The 24,074-nt window shown below is 34.5% G+C and overlaps 1 protein-coding gene across 7 annotated transcripts in view; it reads left to right on the forward strand.

Moving 5' to 3' along the window:
- Positions 1-22,200, forward strand: part of LOC128987337 (protein turtle) — a 230,210-nt gene extending 208,010 nt beyond the window's left edge. Inside the window, exons 6-22 of one of the 7 annotated variants that reach the window (XR_008490231.1) lie at positions 1-167; positions 682-878; positions 1,630-1,720; positions 1,879-1,975; positions 2,649-2,742; positions 2,907-3,125; positions 3,667-3,780; positions 4,318-4,475; positions 4,877-5,049; positions 6,420-6,503; positions 9,705-9,890; positions 10,220-10,335; positions 11,080-11,191; positions 11,746-11,827; positions 13,479-13,542; positions 16,192-16,230; positions 18,024-18,095. Coding sequence is in view for 4 of the 7 variants with exons in the window: in XM_054408126.1 (XP_054264101.1) it covers positions 1-167; positions 682-878; positions 1,630-1,720; positions 1,879-1,975; positions 2,649-2,742; positions 2,907-3,125; positions 3,667-3,780; positions 4,318-4,475; positions 4,877-5,049; positions 6,420-6,503; positions 9,705-9,890; positions 10,220-10,335; positions 11,080-11,191; positions 11,746-11,827; positions 18,024-19,014 (2,881 nt within the window). In the remaining 3 variants the exon portion in view is untranslated. Of the gene's footprint in view, positions 168-681; positions 879-1,629; positions 1,721-1,878; positions 1,976-2,648; positions 2,743-2,906; positions 3,126-3,666; positions 3,781-4,317; positions 4,476-4,876; positions 5,050-6,419; positions 6,504-9,704; positions 9,891-10,219; positions 10,336-11,079; positions 11,192-11,745; positions 11,828-13,478; positions 16,231-18,023 lie in introns of all 7 variants that reach the window. The other 6 variants (XR_008490230.1, XR_008490229.1, XM_054408127.1 and 3 more) reach the window with 6 other exon arrangements.
- Positions 22,201-24,074: the final 1,874 nt, after the last annotated feature.

Consider the following 24,074-nt stretch of genomic DNA (forward strand, 5'->3'; position numbering starts at 1 on the left):
GTACAAAGATGCCAACCCGGTCGAGCCGTCGGCCACAATCGGCATTTTCAACGACGGCACAGAGCTCAGAATCGCCAACATAAGACACGAAGACATCGGAGATTACACTTGCATCGCTCGCAACGGCGAGGGACAGATCAGTCACACTGCGAGAGTCATCATTGCGGGTGAGTCATCGTTCGATGATAATGGATTCCACAGACACGAATTACTGTGTGTGTGTGATTGTTGACAGAATGTTTAGTGTATTGCTTTACCTGTCCATTTTATAGTTTTGTTTCTAATTGCAGACAAGACAACTAAATGGTGTTATTGCCTGTTGTCTTTTGAATGTTCTTCCCCTTGCCATTTCTCTTGACAGTTATTTATGGTTGTAGTAACACTTAGAAATATGATTTTGTTTGTAGGGTCACAATCAGTTTGTTCTAGGGTTCTTGTAAGGTTAAATTAATTAATAATTAAGTTTTAATTTAATTCTTCATTGTGTTTTAAAATGATTCAAAAATTTGAATATGTTGAAAGATAGAATGATATTTTGGAACATTGGAAAAATTTTCAAGGGTTTATTTCACTAAATAAACCGATTCTAATTATTTTTTTTAATAATTTATAAATTTTATTCGTATAAAATTCTTAAAGGTATGTGTACGTACAAGGATGATTTTTATATTTATGTGACAGGAGGTGCAGTGATCATGGTGCCTCCGACCAACCAGACAAGACAGGAGGGAGAGAAGGTACAGTTCTCTTGTGAAGCTAAGGCTCTGCCAGGCAACGTGACAGTGAGATGGACCAGAGACGGAACTGCAGTGAAAGAGATTGCCGCTCTGGAAACACGAGTAACCATCAGGCGAGACGGCAGCCTAGTCATCAACCCGGTCAGTCCTAGTTTTAAGCAAATTTCCCACATTGGATAAGCTATTACTGTAGGTCTCATGGTAAGACCCGGACCCGGGAACAAATTATTATGGTCCCTGGAAGCAGAAACACTATGCTTTTAATGTGTGTTCCGTCCGTTAGCACAATAGTTTGTGTGAATATTATCGAATTTAATGAATTTAGTACAAACGTGTAAACATGTGCTTATTCAAATGAGTTCATGAACCAGCATGATCAGACTATGAGATCAGGGTTTTATGAAGTAAAAATTCGTTTTTCTCATTTTTTACCCTCAAAACTTAATTTTTTGCAATTTGTTTCCGAACCATTTTGTAAGCATGAAATAGATAAATAGTTCAGTATATTGAAATGTTGTTGCACGCTTAATAATTACAAAGTAAATTCCAAAAAAGTTGAAAATTTCAAATTCTCATTTTATTTTAATGTTTAATAAGTAAACTCTTGGAATATTGGATTAAAGTGTTTTCTTAAATGTCTTATATTCAGTTCTTGAGAGATAACTTATTCAGTCCATTTACTTAAATGACAAGAAAACAGACAGATTTAAATTTATAAAACTATGTGTTCGTGATAAGACAGATTTAAATTTACAAAATTATGTGTTCAAGATAAAAATGTATGTGAGATATAACCAAAGCTAAAGAATAGTTTTTAAGATATTTGTGCTTTATTAATGTATTATATCCTGATAACCTACAAGTTAACTTATTGCAATAATTTGATGTTTAGGTAAGTGCTGATGACTCGGGCCAGTACCAATGTGAAGTGACAAATGGCATCGGAGAACCGCAGAGTGCCTCCGCATATCTTAGCGTTGAATGTGAGTAACTTGTATGTATTCAGTAAATTTTACAGAGTGTCCCACATAGAGGTTCAGAGTTCAGACATTGTATCACTAGTCCATCTGTGCACCAAATACTTTGAAACTCATAGAAGAGTGGGAAAATTCTAAGTTTCACAACATTTGTCTATTTTCAGACCCAGCTAAGGTGACGTTCACCCCCACCATACAGTATCTACCCTTCAGACTAGCAGGGGTGGTTCAATGCTACATCAAATCTAACCCTCCACTGCAGTGAGTTCACTTTACTTAATCTTATCATAATAACTATGATTATAATTTGGCTCGCGATGAGGATAGCAACGTAATCATGTTTGGCTGTTTTAAAGATTTATCTTGGATACCATTTTCATTTTATTTTTATTGCGTTCTTTTGTTTGTCCTTACTTTCAGTTTTAGTTTCCTCATCCTTGTCACCAATTTAGCAGCTCCAATTCCTCAAGTGTAATGATAGGATTTTCCCATCCTAATCATTCCATAAATGACTTGGTCTTGCTGTTCCACAGTTTTTCTGTTCACAACCTATCTGCTTATCCTGGATATTAAAGATAACTTACTAATAAAATAAAAAAAAAAATACTATACTTTTCTTTCTTATTGTACTTATTACTGCTTGTTCTACTTCTTTATAGACTGTTTGATTTTATGCCAATATCCAGTGTCCGTTTTCTTGTTGTTTTTTTTTATGGCCCCTTTTTATATTGTTTAATGTACCGTCTTTGATGTACCATTTATTTTGTGGTTTTCCAATTCTTCTCTTTCTACACTAGTTTCTCTCTCAAGCAAGATTTAAATAAACCATTTTACTCACCGGTCCATACTAAATGTATTTTTTTTACTGTTTTCTCTCATCCAAATCCTTAATGTACATGTTATCTTAGTTTCATCAAGTTCGACCTTGTCATAGGTACGTGACTTGGACCAAAGACAAGAGACTTTTGGAACCTTACCAGACCAAAGACATTGTCATCATGAACAACGGGTCCCTGCTGTTCACTAGGGTAAGTTTCACCACTTTTCATCTTCAAACCAATTTTAATTGGCTAGTAATATATTTGTTGAAGGTATAGAGTTCACCTAGCTTACCTGAGAAGATTAATTCCAGGGACTAATAGATGCTCAATAGAACATGAAAGTGTTTTACAATTATGTTGAATGTTTGCAGGTCAACCAGAACCACCAAGGCAGGTACACGTGTACGCCGTACAACGCTCACGGCACGCAAGGCTCCTCTGGTCACATGGAGGTGTTGGTGAGGAAGCCACCTGTGTTCACATTAGAGCCGGAGCCGTTGTATCAACGTAAGGTGGGCGAGACTGTGGAGATGCACTGTGACGCACAAGAGGCCGAGGGAACGCAGAAACCCAACATTCAGTGGCAGAGGGTGAGTCTGGGAATCATACGTCAATTTGATGACTGGTGAAAATCTGTGGATTAGGAATGGGAACTGAAAATTAGGAATAATTGCTGATAGACTAAGGTTCAGCAATGTTTATTTGACAATTTTCCATCATCTAAGAACCCTTTTTCTAATCCGCTCTTGAAGCTAGTTACATGTCCCCAACTCAGCAAATCTGTGAAGTGTCAAAGTTAAAGTAAATGAAATGTATAAGTAGTGCTTTCTAATTTTCTTACTTGTCCTCAAAGTGTACATGTGGAAGTAGGTTATCTTTCTGAGTTATCTTTAGTCGGCAATGAAAATGAACAGTTCTAAAATGCATGCCTTAAGGGAAAGCTATTTGACTAGTCAGGATTTTTTTGAAAAGGAAGTTCAGCAATTAAAAGATTGTTAGAGTAATAATTAAAAGTGTGTCAAGTGACCCCAGAAAAATACATGAGTTACTAGATTTATAAATACAGCTGACTAATTCCAAGTTAAGTGTTTGGGAGCATCGCCCTAACATGAGTTGTATGTTTGCCTACAGAGAGACAGTCAGCCGTTGCCTCGCAATAGAGTGAGGATAACTGGAGGGAACATCACATTAGAGGGGCTGCGGCGGACTGACTTTGGCTTCTACCAGTGTGTGGCCAGCAACGAGGTCAGTTGACGATTTGTCTGTAGTTTATACAGTACATTCCGCTATTCCAAACAAACTGGAACCAAACTCTTTGTGGATTATCGGGAATTCACAATAAGCAGATTTCTTCAAGAAAATCAACATATCGATGGTGACATTGTCGCGGAAATAACTTTTGGGTCAAAGCCTGGTCAGGTCGAGCCGACCTTTTATTTTTGCAATCATATAAATTGTCTGTAATGATGCGTGATCGAAAATTTAAGATTTCACTGCAATTTTAGAAGATGTTCTTGATTTTGTTGTGACCATAGATGTTCTCGATTATGCAATGAGCGCAGAAGAGGTTAACAATTTTTCCCAGAGGAAGATGTTCTAGAATTCACTGCAATTTGGGGGGAATCTGTGTATAGTATTATTTACAAACGGATTACAGTATTACAATATATTTTTTTAACAATCAATACTTTTCAACACAATCTCATTTTGCACTGACACCAATTTAAAGTAAAAAACGCTGGCACATAGTTTACTGAATTTATCACTGACTTTTCCCCTCAGGTGGCAACAATAGTGACGGCTACACAGCTAGTGGTGGAAGGCACACAGCCTCATGCGCCATACAATGTGACAGGCAATGCTAGTGAGTTCAGTGTCACACTGCAATGGCTGCCTGGGTACAGCGGAGGTCCGGACTACAAACAGGACTACACTATCTGGTCAGTTGAAGCAGCTCATTGTAAAAGAGATGCTCTTGATTTCGCTGCTATTGCAGAAGATGATGATGTCTTCTTGATAACAAAAGTGCCTTAATAAAATATTACAATCACAGAACAGTGCACTGAAGGCTGAAAATAAATTTTTAAGTCATCATTACCATTTCCAAAAATGTTTACCCAAAATTTTTAAACACATCAAACACCTCACGGAAGAAAATCTTGTTCCTGGTTCAAAAATCAGGTTGGAAATTAAAATCCCAAACTAACAGTATCTTGTCCATCAATAATTGCATTGTGAAAGTTGATGAAATCAAATTGATTTGATAAATAATTTAATTGATTATGGGTTATTATTGATGATTTACTGCTTGACTTGACACATTTGTCATTTTGTGCTGTAGGTATCGTGAGGCTGGAGTGTCAGACTGGTCCACTATCCCGGTCACTCCTTCAGGAAGCACTCAAGTGACCATCAACCGGCTCACTCCCGGAACAACATACGAGTTCCAGGTCATCGGGAAGAACGCTCTCGGCGACGGGATGCTGAGCAAAGTTATCACTATCAGAACACTTGGTCAGTGAGGGATGCAATCAGTCAGTCATTGTGTTGAGTCTAAAGTTTCTGAGTTAAACCTGATAATTAGGTGGCTTACGGCTTGTGTGAGCTAAGTTTCATTGAGGCAAGATTGGACAGTGTCCATGCAGAGGTTGGTTAATCTAAAGGGATTGTTAAACTTTTTTAATGAAAACTATTTGCACATCAACTTATTTTTGAAAGATTTTGATGCATTTTTTTATACATGTGAGAAAGTTTTTTGTTAATAATTTAAATTCCAGTTACTGCAATGAACACATTGTTGTGATAAATTAATTAAACACAAATAATATTGTTTTATGAAAATAAAATATTAGAACTATGATTTCTAGATTGACTTGATCTACGTTTTGTACCTCCCAAATTAAGAGTTAAGGTTTTTTTTAAACTTGATCTTGTCAAATTAGTAGCTATAATGTGTTTTTAAGTGCAATTAATCAAAACTTGGTTTAAGTACTTGTAAATGTACAGAAATACATCTCTTAAGGCACTTATAGATTAGTTAAAGTATCCTGACTAATACAATGGTGTAATAGATAGAAGTGTTGCACTAAAGGGCTTTTTAGACACTATACTTGTGGATCTAATACTTTTTGTATGTCAAGAAGTTGTATGTTTGAAAACATTTATATTTATAACATACTCCATTATGCAATATTATATTTTAAAGATCATATGTTGGCTTTTTTGCCAACATGAAAATCCATGGGTATTATTACTTTTTGATCAACAAGTAATATGTGGTTAAAATTAATGATAAAAAGAGCCCTTTAATGTATGTATAACCTATAGTCAATTGTATACCTTAGTCAATGTGTACACAAAATCTGAGATAATCAGACTTTAAGAAGAAATTCACTTATAAATTGAATTATACAGCCAAATCAGAATATTTTTTTTTTAACTGCTTATCGTCAACTGCACTTGCTGACTTGTTAGCACTATGGCTATTTCGGAAGTGAGTCAGGTAGCAGTTTTTATATATTTTTTTATTTATTAATTTATTTTACTCACTTAATATGAGGTTTTACAGTTTACTGTAGACAGCCTACTTTAGTGTATGCAACAGATTATAAAGTCAACTCAGAAGTGGTCATAGTGCATTTCAACTTATTCTATTATAGGCTACATTTTTTGTTTGTAATGGCCAAATAAATTATTTGCTTTGAACTAGTTTTGTCTCGTCAGGAAGTCATCATTTAACGCCTAAAAATAGCTTCCTGACCATTCAAAACTGCTACAACCTAAAATAAAAAAGTTCTGATTTTGTCAGTTTTGTGTACACATCTTTAGTTGCCATCGCCTTGCTCTGCTGTCTTCTTCATTTCTTGGTGGTTTGTTGCGTACAGATGCCAAGACGGCTTCAGACCCAAAACCTCAACCGACTGGAGACAAGCCCAAAAACCCTGATAACCCTTTCAAACCTCCCCCTGGTAAGAGAGGGGCTTAGCCTTCCTGTATGTGTCTGCGGTTTTTGACTTTTGACCTTGGCATGCTTGAAATATTTTTGTACTTTTTTAAAAATTAGAAACAATTTTCTGTTTGTTTTTGTTTTTTTATGTATCATGTTATTGGTCGGTAAGCTAAAACTGTAAATCAACAAAAAAATGAAGGTTTTGTGATTTGACTATAAGTTTTGAAAACAGATAGTCATTTTCAATATATTCCCTATCTTCAAGCTTAAGTTGATTATTTACTAAATATCTCTTTTTGGCCAACATATTGGGCATTTTGAAAACTGTTTTTGAATTAGTTTTATGTACCAAACAGGTGTTTTGTTTAAAAAGATCTTTGATTACTGGATTTTAATTTATAGGTTCGTTGGTTGACAAAAATTAACATTTTTGTGGGTTACTTAAATATGTCACTGGTACATTTTATTTTACTATTTCAATAACTTTCGGTCTTCATTTTATCTTGTGGCAGTGACTAAATAATATTTAAGTAAAACTAAATATAACTGAACATTCTTACTTAAGGTTTGGTAAGTACTTAGTAGTGCAAAACCTGCATGTTTTTATGGGTGGTCGCATGAGTTGGATTAACTTTAGCACAACAAATTGGTGGTGGATTTCCTTTTTACCTTCTGTTAGTTTTGTTGTTACTAACTGCAAAAAAACTCGTCTGCAGACATTTTAGAAGTTGTATGCAGTAAAGTATTGGTGAGTACACCTTATTTTGCGGGATTTATTCTATAATGTACATACCCTTTTGAATGAAACGTGTTTTAAATTTAGTTATCTATACTGATTCTCTTTAGGTGGTTTGGGTTTGTATTTATATTTAGGCCTAATGTGAGCAATTCAAAATTAATTGTCCTAACTCCGGAAAAGATTATTCATTTTGTACTAATTGGATTCGTCACTGTAAATAGTTCAACATGATTAGGAGATGAAAAATGTCATGAACATTTCATCATTTGTACTCCTCATCCTTAAAATATTCGTGTCAGCCTTTAGACAAAAAATTAAAAAAATATATGTCACTAAATTTAAAGCAGGAATAATTGTTGTTAAAATATTGACAGAATGACGATTTAAATTATTTTATATACAAACTTATTGAAATTGACATCTGTAAAATGCTCTCTTATACATATTGCCTTAGTTATTTTTTTTAGGAGATTATGGATACCCTCACAAATATTTAATCAGTTTCATTTATCATCCGTTTATTTACTTTAATGATTTATAAATGTTAAAGAGCCAAAGGGTTACCAAAATCACAAAATTGGAATCACGTTCAAGGTATTAACACGGTTGTTTTAATACAAAAAATTACTCAGAAAGAGAGCTGATCTAGTGGTAGAGCGTGGGACTTCAGTCCCCCAGGTCTTCGGTTAAAATCCCCCCAATCACCAATTGGTTGGATTTAAGTGATAATGCTGCACCCCGCTCTAGGCATAGCCTGAAGTAATGTGGAAAAACAATTCCGGTCTAGAACCTAGAAAAAAAACCAAAATTGTGCTGTAAGTACTAATATTACATTCAAATCGTCTTCTGTTAAACTTTCTCTCAGATCGTTTTATTTAAAATTTTCATAAATTTCTACATATACAAAATTCACTACTGATATTTAGTTTGCTTTTGCACTATAGAATAGTCAGTGCACAGTTCACAGTTTTCATCTTGCACAACTTTTGCTTTCTGCACGGTTTACTTCTTCACGTAATTCTGTTTTCGTTTCCCGGCACCTTTTTGTTTGCTCGATGGATGTTGTCATTTTATGTTTGTTTGCAGACGTGTTAAGTTCTAGTGTCGTTTTCCCAACTGATTCAACGGGTTCTACGATCTTTCCCCCTATCTTTAGATCTAAAGGTACGTCCCATCAAACCCCGTTTGATGCTTAGTTTCAAAGCTTCATTTCCCTAACACATTTCTTTATCTCTCCTTGATGACTTTGTAGTCTATATTTTCTTCTCTACTCATAAAATTTAGAGAGCAAAACCGCAATTGCGTAATTTGTTTGTGTAATTCTTTATGAACACAAATTATGTTTGTTTCAAGCAATTAGAAACTGCTCATAAAAAAATGTTTTTGTGCTTTTATAATTTTTTGGCACTAATTTGTATAAAAATATTGTTGTTTTAAGGGTTTGTAAGTTGATTAAAACACAACCAAACCTACACAAAGAAAACAATCATAATAATTATTGGCTTATTGTTATTAAAACCTCTTAAATTATGTTAACCAGTATACCTACTTACCAACTGGTTAACTGCTGTAAAATATTTTGCAAAATGACCAGTCAATAGATAAACTAAACACAACAAAAATAACTTTAGAGATTATTGAAACAGCTAGCATGAACATAAAACCATTTTTCAAAACACAATCAGTCCCTGTAGTATTTTTATAATTTTTATTTTTAAATATTAACAGTTAACTAAACCTGAGAGATAAAAAGAGACACAAGTTAAACATTTTTATTTACATTGACAAGTTTTGAAAATAAATTAAATTAACATTTCATTTTATTCTTTTTTATCCATAGTATCTTATTTTATTTATACAACTCAAAATCAATTAAGTATTTCTTTATCTTTCTTTAAAAACAGTAGTATAATCTCATTAACTTGAATAACACTTCATATACTTTAAATTCTTCTTAAAACCCCTTGTCTGATGCTTTGTTGTTCTAACGTCTTCCTTTTTTGTCTTGACTGTCTGTTTACTGATAGTTTATTTTTGTTTAACCAATAAAAAACCTCTGTGAAGTTAAACATATCAATAAATAATCTTCAATTCTTCAGTTCTTTAAATATATGTATTTTATTTTATGAGTAAAAAATACTGTTTCAGGATTTAGTTGGTACTTATTACTTCGGCATTATGCCAAATGAAAATTGTAAAGATTTTAACTTTGTAAATTTGAAACATAATAAGGGAAATTAACACAAGAAAGAAGTGTGGTAATGCTTGCCACAACTCACTGGCTTTTATTCAACCAATAAAAGCTGACTGAACTCTTATCTCTAAAAAAACCTTAATCTGATGGATTTCCCTTAAAATATACACTAAAGTAACTACCACTTTACTTATATGAATGAACAATGTTACGAGTCAAACACTGATTTTATAACTAAATTTTCCCGTACTTGCGAAGGGTTTGTTGACTGTTTGTCTCGCTTGTAGGACCCCGTCCGGGACATCCTCGTAATCTAACGGTGACAGAAGTTCACAACGGGTTTGTCATCACATGGCAGGCTCCCCTAGAGAAGGCCAACCTGGTACAATACTACACCATCAAGTACCGGACTGACGGGCCGTGGAAGACACTGAACAAGGCGCAGATCCGTGCTGAAGAGACCTCCTACCTTGGTAAGCTTAAATAATAAGTGAAAATGATTAGCTGATTATTTAAATTAACGATTAAGCTTAATAGATTTGATGTTAAAATGACGGCAACTTAAGTTTGGCATTGTTAGAATTGTAATGAAATTTTCTAAATAAACATGACTTCTGTATAGTCTACTTTGTCTATGTAGTTTTCATGGTATGCAAATTAAACATTTTAAATGGCCACAATTTAAAACTAAACACTATAAAATAATAGTATGGAAACAGTATTCATAATATGGAGTATATAATTTCTAAAACGCTGCTAACCTCTAAAATAACAGGTTGAAAAATTTTACTTTTTATTCTAGTAAAAAACTTGGTGGGAGGAAGAACCTATTACTTCCGTGTGTTGGCAAACTCTGTGAAAAGTTACGAGAGCAGTGAAGAGGTGAAATTCTCTGTCCCTGCGAGAGTCAAACACAAGGTGAGATTTGACAATAAAACAGTCTATAGGTAATGTGTTTGGGATGTAACTCTGCACTCTTTCAAGGATGTTGGTGTCATCATATGAACATTTAAATCCACGAGAGAATTGTAAAATATTTTAAGAATGCATGAATAAGAATGTGGATTTCTTTGGTGTAGCGTTGAGACATCCATCCAAATGTTACACTTGAACCAATTAAGAGTAGATAATCAATTGGTGCACACACTAGTCACGGTTTATGAGTTTGTTTACTTTTTAATTTTTAATGTGTTCACTACTCAGTTGAGCTAGTAGGCCTAACCTATGAACATTTGCTTTTACCGTACGGTTAGTACAGACAGTTATTGTTTTGTGTCATAAAAACAATGAACACCAAGAAATAACAGATTATTTTTAGGTCTAATAACAGTCACAGCCAATTAACTGTTAAATAATCTTTTTAGTTTTACCTAAATTAGTGAATTCACAACATTTTGATAAGCCTACATTTCTATTGGTTTTGCAAACATGTGTATTTTTCTAACAAAATAATCCCAATGGAGACTAAACACTACTTTTGACTAAATTAATTGATTACACATAATTGTTAGGTAAAGATTTGTGTTTTTATAACAGGTTGGTTTATCCGGCCAGAGGCTCGGTCCAGTGGTGGCTGGATATGAGTGGTTCTACTGTACTGTTTAGTGTTTTTGATAAATTTTTCACTGTTTGCTTGATTCTCACAATGTATTTCTCTTGTAGGCCATCACAGCTGGTGTGGTCGGAGGAATTCTGTTCTTCATCGTCGCCATCATCTTGTCAGTCTGCGCAGTCAAAATCTGCAACAAACGCAAACGTCGGAAACAGGAAAAAGGTACCAGATTTTATTATTTCAAAGAATTTGGTCACTGGCCTAGTTGTTATTAATATGAGGATTACTTAGTAATTTTAAATGTACTTATGTGTCACTGGAGCAAATATCAAAACATAAGGAGTAGCTAATACAGTAACATGTCTATTTTGTACGATATTTTTAAATTCCTGAGTTCTTAAAATCACCTATAGCCCTAGTAGATTAATGATATAGCTTAGTATTTTTTCAAATCACCCTATCTTTTTGACCCTTGCTCACTTCCACAAACCTAAACCCAGACTTAGTTAAACTAGTTTGTGTAAAAAAAAGGTAACTTAAAATTGCCTAATATTAACTATTTTATGTGAGTGATACTTCAATAAAACATATTACTTGGCATTCATGTGTTTTTCAAAATCTATACCTATATATTTAATCCGTGGCAAAGCCTGTGTAAGAATATCTAACCCACAACAAAAGCAGTAAAGAATCTTGCATGTTATCTTACAAAGGAATTTATTCTACTCCATATTTCCAACAATGTTTGATGAATGTTGTTCTAAATGTTGTTCCAGCTTACAATATGGTGGCCTGTCGTATAACAGACGCCCGTAACGGAGGTCAACCTCCCGGAGTAAGCCAAGTGCCTTTGAAGAAGTGAGTTGGTACATCGACACTAACCTAACCTAACTAACTCTAACCTTCCACATTCAGTACGGACTTCTTCGTCTATCGTTCTGTTTCCTAGCTGTAAACATTGACATTGCATGTGGAAAGCTCTATTTCTGTGCTGTACCTCGATCAGATGTACTTTTGGTAGATTCTATGAATGATCGTCACAAACTTCTCAATAATGTTGTACGATTTTGTGTCTGTCAAGAAGAAATATTCTGAAAAATATCAATACATTTAAATCTTCAAATTTTCTTATTATACTTAAGACTTGTGTTTATCGTGTCAGATTAGACATGGCTGAATGTGGAATGAAATATGTCCAGCTTTGTCCATATGTGACAATTGCTGTCAACACTTATTCAACTTTGAAATGTACTGAGTTTAATGTGTCGGGATGTGATGTGACAGAACTATGTTAGAATTGCTGTGTCATCTGAAACTGTTTCAGTCAGACTTATTGTGAAAGCAGAATGATTTTGATGGCAAATAACGCTGGACACATATTACGCATATACATATTAAATCCTGTTTGCTATCCTGATATTTATTAAGCAAAGTATTTTGCTTGTAATGCTCAAATTTGACACTTTTACTTGTCGTAAAATGTTGTATTGTGCAAAACTTAAGCCAAGGTTTTTTCCTGTTTTATCAACCTTCTTTTCTTTATTTCTGCATTTTCCATACGTTTATTTTCCATAACTTACCATTTCATGCTGTTAAAACTTGTGAAGTAGTTGGTTGTATACTGTTTGAAAATGTGTGGGCAATTTGTATGCCCTTTATTCATTTTTTGAAGGCTGTAGTAAGTGGTAATTCATAACCATGCATATTTTTACTTCAATGCTTTTACTGACGTCTGAAATAATAATTTGTAATACTTTTTGGAAACATCAAAATATTTAATTGAGTTTTAGCTGAGGATAATTAACGTTAATTTATTCTGTTGGTAGAAATACATGAGACAACAGCCAAATAAACAAACTAAGTTTGTTAAAATATGACAATTTGAATGTTTACATAGAGAGAAACAAAACGTTTCTTTACTGTACGTACCATCAAAATTAAACAAAATATAAAAATCAGACCTTTTGTTGAAACTGATTTGCATTCTTGTTTGTAAATTATAAAACAACATGTCTCTAAATAATCATGCGCCGATTATCGAAAATTAAATAAAAACATTGACCTTTGGATACTGAAGTGGACATCCCATCTATATGGACCAGCTGACGCCATTTTTTATTCAAAAATAAAATAGTTGAATGAGCCAGGTACAGAGTTGGCTAGTGGTTAAAATTATATTTTATACCTTGTATTTTGTTACGCAGATTATTGACATGTCATAATAGAAATCAGTTTGACTTGGATAAAAAGTCTGTACATCCAAAAGAAATTTAATTTACATTAGTGCAATCTGTTGTTTGTTAAATTAAACTGAGTAAATTTTGATTTAAACTGGCAACAACTTTAACATGGTGATGGAATGTCTAGTTCTACCGATAGTCAAAGATATGATATTTTACAATGCATTATAGGTTTTAAACCAGAACTATTCTAATATTGGATATATTATGTATTGTTTTGCTTATAAAACCAATGAAACGTTGTGTCCAATTCAATGTTATTGTTGTAGGATTGTTGAGTCCCGAACATATCGAGATTTCAGTCTTGAGCTTACGTAAACATCAGAGTAAGCCGTAAGCACAGATCTATAAAGCTTGTGTCGCTTCTCTAACTGTCTTTGTCTATCTCTTTCTATCTCTGTCTGCTTATAATGTTTATGCACCTTTCCTTTCCAAATAGCTCACTGGGAACCTATGGGGAAATAGCCTCTGAATCACTATATTTAAACTAAACTGTTTGTGTTACCTTGCTTTGGTAGTAACACTACTGGAGTCAATCTCAAATGCGACTAAAACATCAGGATCCGCCAAACATGAATGAAAGACTGATGTTTTGTCACACTTCAAAGATGGACTCTAGTAGTCTGAAACTATAATCAGGGCTGCTTAACACAACAAGTTAAAATAACCCATTTAGCTACTCTTTCAGAATAATACTGTACTTGAATGCAAGTGTTCAATTTATTTGTTGAAATTGTCCTCAGTTTAGTTTAGCAACAAATTTAAATTTTAAAAATTGGGTTTTTTGTTTGGGTTTGATGGATATATTTTTCTTTAGAAATGTAAAATTGTTTTTTCTCGTTATAGTAGACTTCCTCTTGTTTGTAAACATTGAGATTGGACTCTCATCCTAAATATAAAACGTTTGATCCATCAGAATTGAATACAATAAATAGATTCTCTTGGAAAACACTAATAATGTGTGCAAAATTAAGTAAACTGCTGTAATGTATCGCACAATAAAGTAATACCGAACAGCGTTGGATGAACAATTTATATTTGTTTACTTTGCAATAATACGTTGGTGAATAAATCAATGGGAACGTTTGAGTCATACATTGGGGCTTGTCCAATCCAAACCAAACCAATCTGAATGAGAGGGTCTTAACTGCAATCATTTTAAGAAATGCATTTAATATTTACAAAATTTTGAGTGTTTGGAAAAAAAGTGTTACCTAATGATAAAAGCATTTTCCTTAAATACTTCTAAGTCATGTTTGTGTTTGTCATACAGTGAAATCTCATATCTAAATTTTGTAAAGATAAATTACTTATTTTATAACTTCAAAAAATAACTTTGAACTTTTGTACAAATGTGTTCACATTTCATGTTTTTACATTTCTAGTCAAATTAAAATTCTGGACTTAAGATTCAAAAAATTTAATTAAAACAACAAATAGCTACCTCAAAAAATATAAAACCCATGGTTACCACTGAGCTATAATCCTGCTGACCCTCACCTTGCGTACAATATACCAGATGTACGCAATCAGTGTTGTGTTGCGTACAGTCCAGAGTACAATTTGTGCGCACTCATTGTTATGTACATGCTCTATGTTTATGTGCTACTTACTAATAGCCTATGTTGGTGTGAAGCTACAACAAATATTTACATTGTACAGAGAGTGTTTCAAGCTTTCGTTTATAATATTTGTCTAATGTTTGATTCGTTGAATTTTTAACAAGAATATGTAAAAATATATTTCCTATCATAAAATTCGAAGAGAAATAATTCAGTTTATAATATTTGATCAAAGGGAGGTTTTTGGGTTAATTTATTCTATTTAGTGTTGTTTGAAAAATATAAGTACAACAAATATTACTACAGTCAACGGCATATGAAAAATTTCAAAATAAAATTCAATATCAAAAAACTAGCTAATATCACTTTTTGCATTGACAAAATTAAAACATTCATTTTTTTGTTTAATCATTTCATGGATTCAGTATAATTTCTGCAGTTTTGCACAAAACCCTTGCAATCTAGTGTACAACAACACATCCAAGAATAGTAGATGTGTCCTAGAGAACTCCCAACACAAACCAGATTCACAACTAGCTAGTAAAATCATTCTGCATTACCAGTAATGTATTATACAGAGTGTTTTTCAATGGTGTCATCATCCTGCTGCCTTCAGACGAATTGTCGGGTTATTGAATGATTGAAATAATTATGGATTTGCTAGCTTAAATTTAAGGTTGTGACAGAAATGAGGAATCAAATTTGAGTGTTTTTCAAAAATATCACATGCAGTAATTGTAATATGTAGATTATGTGTGATGCCTTATGTGGCTTTCAAAGAAACTAACCAACACGCAATGAACAATGTCAGTAGTTTCAGAATCAGACTTCAAAGACATTTATCAGAATTCATTTTGCGATTATAAGAAAAAGGTGCACTAACCTTGATTAGATTTCCAACAAAGTTGTCTTAAACCTATTTGATTAAATAAATGATTTCTTAATAATAAAAGAAAAAGTTATGGATACACAACTAGCTTACCCAAGAGATTGTTCCAGACAGCTAAACCTCAACTTGAGCGTTTTCGTTTTCACACATCAGTTGATCCTTATTAAGCTGGGTTTTCCTAGACGCGGAGTCGGCCAGCGGAGAGCGGACAACAGAGAGCGGAATTGAAATTAACATGGCATTCCGCTCCGCTGCTAGGAAAACAGTAACATTAAATTACCTAAGACCAGCAGAGTCCGCTCTCCGCGTTCCTCTCTCCGCTGGCCGACTACGCGCCTAGGAAAACCCGGCTTTAGGATGATTTGCTCAAGCAAGGTTACCCTCCAACAAAAAGATAAACTTCCAACATTCATGGAAGTGTATTCTGAAGGCTGAGGACGATGGCACCATCTCTTGACATAGAGTTAGTTTAGTTAGACAAAGATAGTGTACTAATTAATGGTGTTTTACCCGCTGGCCTCTCGACCGTAGGACTAAAGGTGAAGACTAAGGCAGCCACTATGATAACTGGTACCTATACTCACTGAGCATGTCACGTCTTGCAGCCTTTCCCCCCCACACAGTAGGGCGCTAGGCTATAACCTGAGTATACTCATTACATTAGGCCTAAAGGGTTGTAACACTCTCGTATTTGGGTCATCAGATAAAATCCATTGGTGATTGGTGGAATTTGAACCTGGGACCAAAGTGACCTCAGCCTTGTGCTCTATCTACTAAACCACTCCCGAACGTTAACATTTAAAATTTACCGAAAACTTTAAATTTATTTTACTCATCCTCGTAATTGTTTTACTAATATTTAGCATACATCATATTTTGTTATGACTATAAAAAAAACGTAAATGAGTTTTACTTTGCAGTAACCTTGACTTTGGGTATTGTAGTAGACAAAGTAGACATTTCATCCGATCGATCAGAAATCGTAAGAAAGCGACCCAAACAAACCTCTCGATGTTTTGTTGATATAACGGGGATTCATCACTTTCCTCTTGCAACAAAGTCTGAGATGCTGAGCTAGGAACTCGCCCAATCTATTAGTTAAATTTTATCTTGTAGATTTTCATACATAAAATAGTTTGTGGGGATTGTTGTTAAAAAGATTGTGTGTAAGAACTGACACTGTATTTTATAGCAGCTACTCTGTTAGTGACTGAATTGACATATTTTTCATGGGGATGAAATGTCTACTATGTGTCTATAGTCAAAGGTAGCATTACTCTAGGATTGTTCAAGCAATCGGTATAACTGCATTTTTGATTGGTAAATTTTGTTTGCCAAAAGGTTTACGATTCAGTACAGTGTTATAGTATTGAATCTGCAAACAGGGAAAAGGCTGCAAGCAGAATAAAAGCATGACTTTTTTAAGCACCGCATGATTTTTTTTATTTCTATTTACTCTTATGTGTTAAACCATGAACACTAGTGGTTTTTCAAGAAGAATATAATGTAAGAATACCATCTATTGCACTTTTTGATTGTGAAAAGTGACATTATATTCTTTGTGTTCTGCATCATATTTTGCACTACTTTTTAAAACTAATTGGGTACAGGATGATAAGGTACTTACATTTTTGTTGGACAACATTCATTTAAATACCTATTGGAAGTTTTGAATCTATAAATTGTGATGTCAAAGAAGTTACAAATAATTATATTGGTTGGAATTTGTGGATATCAGACTGAAATAACTAATTGATTGACTGCAATCAATGACAAGATTTGTTCATTGAAATCCATAACAAACAGATAAAAGTATAATTTCCTCACCAATCATCACATTTTAATTGCCAGAACATTGTTCAGTGAGATTACAATACTACCAAACATTTTTTACTGCTTATTTTCAGCATGTATCAAACACTAGTTTTATTTGATTTCTTAAAACTTGTCAACATTCTACAATATTATCTAGTTGTCGGCAAAATTCCATAGGCAGAACAATATCAGACTACTCTTAAAGAAATCTTATATTTTTAAGATTTTTCAGGATTACATATTTAATAGCTAAGAGTTCAAACTGGCAGTAAAAACACAAAACTTAGTATTTCCCTGTCATTGGCACAGTTTTCAACTAAGGGAAGTATGAGTTGAGGAGAGAGTTTTATAAGCCTTAGGCCTGAAGAAAACTCTCTCTTCAACTCATACTTTCCTTAGTTGAATATGCTGTCAACTGCAGAACTAAGCTTGCTATCCTCACAAGACATCCTCCCAATTTAAGCACTTGTCTATGTTAACATCCTGAATCAGAAGCCTTTGACTGTTTGCAACCATAATTTGTCTCCAAAGGTTGTATTGATTTGCAGATTTGGACAAAGCAGAGTACCAAGTGTAACCGGACTGTTGCGGGGCCTGGTGCGGGGGGTAAGCAGGACCCCCACCCCCCCGTGGGAGGCACAATTCTACCTGGGCGGGACTCGGAGACTAGGCCGCATCTCTCGAGCACCTGATGGTCGCTTCGTCGTTGTCGACTCAGCCGCCAACTCAGTGTCCTCAAGTAGTGACGATGGTGGTTTCCTCTCTCGCCCAGGTTTCCACAATCGAGCGTCCTGGCGTCGCCCTCTTGTCGGGTACCCGAGTGACCTCAGCCTACGAAGCAGTGCCTCGGGCGACAGTGTCACCCGAACTCCTCTTCACATCGCGACGGTCTACACTCCGAAAACGCCATTCCATAGCAGTCCTACACCATCTGTTTTCTCCCCTATTCGCTCTCCGGTATACTTCTCCGATCTGAGTTCTGTGCGGCAACCAAGCTCAGCAGAACGGACGTTGCGAAGTGTGCACGAAATGTACAGTCAGGAATTGCCGAGTTTGCGGGCGATTCACGAAGAGAACCAAAGAACATTAGGTCAGAGAAGAACGAGGTCGAGACTTCCGCAACGATACGCGAGGAGTGCACCAGACTTGACCGAAACGTCCCCGGAAAGTAGATCCAGCAGTAGCGGCTTCGGCTCGAAGAACACTTCCCAACGTACAACATCGAGCAACACCGGAGAGTGGCGACTTCCTCCGTATCGACCCCCGCCTCCTCCGCCTGTGGTGTCGCACTGGTTAGAGTTAACCTCGGATTTCCCCAGCCCATCGCTCAGCGTCGACGACCACTACGAGTTCGATCCTGTCTACCCGATCTCGCCTACACCCACCGAGATGACTCGCTCGCTCAACCCCGCGCACGTTAGGTCAACCAAGTATGACAACATAGAGGCGAGGGTCCAGGCCATGAAGGAGGAGTTTCAGGCCTTTAAGCAGCGCCAGGCGCGAAGGAGGCATAGTGAACACCTGGAGAGTGTTTGCTGACCAACTGTTGAAGGCTCAATTGATAAATATTCTATCCAACCTAACCTAAAACATCCCTACTGCTACGCAGTCAAGTCAAGAGAGGTTGAAGAATATATGTTGGTTGACCCTTTGATTAGTGATATTTTATTCACAGTTCACTATGTATTTATATTGACCCGGTTCTATTTTTTTCAAATTTATCGAATACCTTTTATTTGAAAACAATTATAAATTAAGAGTGTAAAATGCCCGACAAACCAAATCAGGAAGCACAAACAAAGTCACAAAGTGGTTGCCTACCGACAATGACAGGTTTCATTCTAAATACTGTGGCTTAACTAGACTGCTCAACCCCTATAAATGTAGCACAAAATAGTTGTTCAGTTTAGTTTTATTTTGTTACCAATGTTTTATGTAAATTCATTTAAAGGTAGGTAGTAGAGTTTATTTTTCTTAGTAGCTAATTACCTCGTACTTATAATTGTTTGATCAAAAGTAAAAATAATAAAATAACACAATTGTAAATCTTTGAAAAAAATATTTTCTTATTAATTTAATTAGAGTTTTAATCATCACGATCAAAGATACACAAATTAATAATTTAAACCATTTAACGTTCTTTCGTGCTGATCTCAAACTACCACCAAAGTCTGAGTTGTGACCAAGGTGGAACCGACAACTCTTTTCCTACGTACGAGGTAAAAGTGTATTATTCTGTCCATTGTGCATTGTGTTGTGTTTTGACGATACAACGAGAGTCAGCAGTTTCAAGTGTACAGTGAGGGACTCCCTGAGCCCAATAGACTACTAATACTATTATAATATGTATTATTATATATATGATATACCTATAAAGTTAAGTCGGATCTATTTATTCACTCACTGTTTCCACCTCAGCTGAAACGGTCAAGTGTCGGAAACCGGCGTCATTGTAAATATCCGAGACCCGGTGTTTCCTAGTTTTGTAAATATTTTAAAAATATATAGCGGATAAGTAATATTTTAGAGCAGGTGGTAAAATGCTGAAAATTAAATACTGCATAAATATACAGAACTATTTTCCATTTTGCAAAAACTAGGCCTAATATGTACTGTAAATATCTTAGTTTAAACTAGCTATAATTAGTTTCTCTATCTCTTTTATAACTCGTTCGGGCCGTACGATGAGGTTTCCGACCGTGAAGTGGTTTTACCTGTTGCGCAAATAGGCTTAAACTGAGTGTAAAGGTTAAACCAACTTGTACGACAAGGTTTAACTTAAACAACGAGGTCTGAACCGACTTGTACAACTATGTTTAACTTTCTTGTACGAGGTTTAGCCGATTTGTACAACTAGGTTTTACTCGTACTATGGGGTTCCTTACCTTCCTTAGGCGATGGGAGGCCGAGAAATTAAGCAATATCGGTTATATTTCAAATTGTGATATGAAATTCTATATTTTTATTTGATTAAATACCGATATCTTACCCAAAATATGATCTGTTATCGACAAAGCGTTGTATGTTTAAGTTGTCGAATACTGTTAGATTTGAATATTTAGGTTATGACCGGTTCAGTTGATGAGGACAGAACAAGCGAGCTCATCTACGGATTTGTGCACACACGACGTTTTTTATCATTAAAACAATTACTAAAAACATTGTTTAAGGTTAGTTGAGGACCTATGTTCGACACTAGGTAAGGAAAATGAATTCTAACGCTTTCGACAACTGTGCATCTATTATGTTTTTACTAAAGAGTTATTATTGTGATTGAGGTTATGATTTTGTAAAAGCGTTGTAATTATTGAATTATTAGATGATTGTATTTATTTTTGTGGTAGTTAACACCCTTGTGTACAAAGACGTTTGGAAGACAACAAACTTTGTAAGTATTGGGAACGAATTTATGAAAAACTCATACAAAACAAGTTTGAACATTTTAATAAACATAAATACTAAAAAATTATTTTTCAATTTAGTTTGTAACTTCTTGTAAACATTACAAGAGATCATTCAAACAATGTAATCTATCTTTTAGAAATTAATTTGTAATTTATAAGTGATTAGTTCCTACTATATAAGTGTACAAACTGTATTTCTTGTGTTGATTTTCCAAACACTTTCTATACAAGGTTTATCTAAACAATATAGATGATTAAGTTATTTATGGTTGGGTCCACATTCAAGATTCTAAACAAACGTGGCGAGTATCGATTAAGTCAAACCATGTGCAATTCCATGATATTGTTTTGTAAGTACAAACTAAGTTTTATTAGATGCTAGGCATTGTTTTGTAGATAATTATTTATTTGTTTAAGATTATCGTTTGTTGTATTTTATGTATTTATCATTGTATTATCGTTTTAAGTTTGATTATGATAGTTGTGTTTAGGTCAGTCCGTTTTTATTTTGGATATTTTGCTACGATTTTAACAGGATTTTTAAAAGAATTAACTATAACAATCGATAATTATGTTAATAACGACACCAAAAGAGTAATTACTATTATTAATTAACTTGGAACTACAACACTTCATTTTTAGATCATTTCATTCAAAACTTAGAATATTCTTATAAAGTATTTGCTTTTGCTAGTGTTTGCTTTTGCTGAATATTGTAAAAGCATTATACTTAATATAGTTTTAATCATTTAGTTGACTAAATTTTATGATGGATTTTTGTGGTGGGTGGTATTAGAAGGGGAGATCTACTTAATTTAGATATCTGCCAGAATCAGAGTGTTTCCTCCAACATAATCTCTGATTGAGTAAAGAGATCAGATGTTTTTACTGATTACAGCTTAAAATTAATTATTAATGTCCAACTTCTTTTCTTAATAATTGTCTGTAGGCTTTGATTATAGTTCTTCCGCTAAGATTTTAATTAAGATTTAAAATTCTCTTGATTTTTAAAACTCCTCATCAATAAAAATCGTAACAAAATATATTGTGTGATTGTAACTGAGTGAAGACTAATTTTAATACTTTTTGTTAGTTGAGAGATTTATTATACTTTTGTCATTTTGATCTCATTTTGGTTTTAACGATTTTACAAATGATTTGTATGAGTATTACTGGATTAAGTTATAGCAGTTTGGTTTTTATTAAGCTAAATGGCCTACATAGTAGTGTTGCATTTTGTTTGTAAAGTTAGTTATTTATTTTCCAGTTTGATATGAGACTGTCAGAGAAGGAATGTCTAATAAACGAGCGTCATGTCATCTTTTATGTGATTTATTTACATCCCGAGCGTCATGTCATCTTTTATGTGATTTATTTACATCCCGAGCGTCATGTCATCTTTTATGTGATTTATTTACATCCCGAGCGTCATGTCATCTTTTATGTGATTTATTTACATCCCGAGCGTCATGTCATCTTTTATGTGATTTATTTACATCCCGAGCGTCATGTCATCTTTTATGTGATTTATTTACATCCCGAGCGTCATGTCATCTTTTATGTGATTTATTTACATCCCGAGCGTCATGTCATCTTTTATGTGATTTATTTACATCCCGAGCGTCATGTCATCTTTTATGTGATTTATTTACATCCCACCGTCATAAAGTGCATTGCTGAGCAAAAAATTAGGATTTTTGTCCCCTCCTAGCCCTAGCAAGTAACAGCTTATAGGCTAGAGAAATAATTGCGCCCCTTCCCCTTTTTCTGGAGGATTTTTTTCACTTTTCCCTACCTTGCTTCCCCAAACGTACTGTACAACCTCATGCCCCTAAGCCGGATCATTAGAATGATGTAATAGCAGCAAGCTAGCTACTTTGGAAGACTGTAAAAACACAAAATTAAGTCCCCTTCCAATGCATACAAGAGAGAAAACTGTTACTGTCATGGTGTCTGTAGGTGGTAGCAGCCATGGCAAATGACAACAACCATTTTGTGAACAACAGACAAGTTTATTAATCGTCAATGAATGCACAAGAATTACAATAGACATAATCAGTTTAAACAATAGAAATTTATTTATTTAACAATAGAATTTATGTACAACTCTAAAATCTAACTCTCTGATTAAAATTGTACATTGAGAAAAATCACTTAATTTGTGCATAAGATTGGCTTTACACAAAGAGGATGAGAGCAGTATTTTTTTAATTCTTAAAAAAACTGCCACATGTAAAGTACTAGGGAACTAAACATTGTGTGTCTTGTGTATGTTCTATGCCATAACTGTACTTTCTCTAAGGCTAAGCGCACACGGTCGATTTTTTGATTGGCTGATTGGAAAATTGACCAAATATTAATATAATGTCCAGACGCACTTGTGGCGATTTTTACGAGTGTGTTAAGCTGTCCTAAAATGGACTTTGTTTTTGATTTAACCTGTGCTCTTCTAATTAAATCAAAGAAAAAATAAGACAACGTAAATATTAAGGTCCATCCGATAAGTTAGAGACTTTTAAATGAAATGGATAGTTTTATAAACTGTACACTTGTTTGTGTGATGACAGTGTTCTTTAATAGAACGTCTAGCTGTTAAAAGTTTTGATAAAACAAGAAAAATAGCAAAGAAAACAACACAACTCACACTGAAGTTCATTGACTCGTGGATAACAACAAGCGACTGGCCGGCTTTTTACTCGACCGTGTGCGCGGACAGGTAACAACAACCTGTACGTTACAGATTTCTGCAACAATCGCGTCACCTACGAATCTGCAGCATTTTGCAGATTTTAAAATTTAAATTAAAAACAACTATGACTCCACGGCCGCGAGGGATGATCAGAATAATTTACCGCGGTCGTACAAATACGATGATAATTATTACCCACACACGACCGCAGGATAGGATAAGAGAATTTTGCCTTATTTGCAGAAGTCGATGATGATCTCCACTCAACCACGGGGACGGGAGATGATAACCATTTTGCCGCAATCGTGGGAGACGATTACGATGTCTACATGGCTGAGAAGTATTATCAGAAGTTTAACACGGTCGCATGCAAATACAACCACATTTTTTATTTTAAAATCTTTGGCCACACTTTTGGCCCCCTCCTAAAAGCTAATCATTGCCTCAAGCTCGTCAGTAGTCACGTATCACGTGCCTACCGAAGTATATTTTCTGTACTACCGTGC

This window comes from Macrosteles quadrilineatus, unplaced genomic scaffold (assembly GCF_028750875.1).
Source record: "Macrosteles quadrilineatus isolate MER2022 unplaced genomic scaffold, UCM_ALF_1.0 Scaffold_2__2_contigs__length_208266976, whole genome shotgun sequence".
Lineage (NCBI taxonomy): Eukaryota > Metazoa > Arthropoda > Insecta > Hemiptera > Cicadellidae > Macrosteles > Macrosteles quadrilineatus.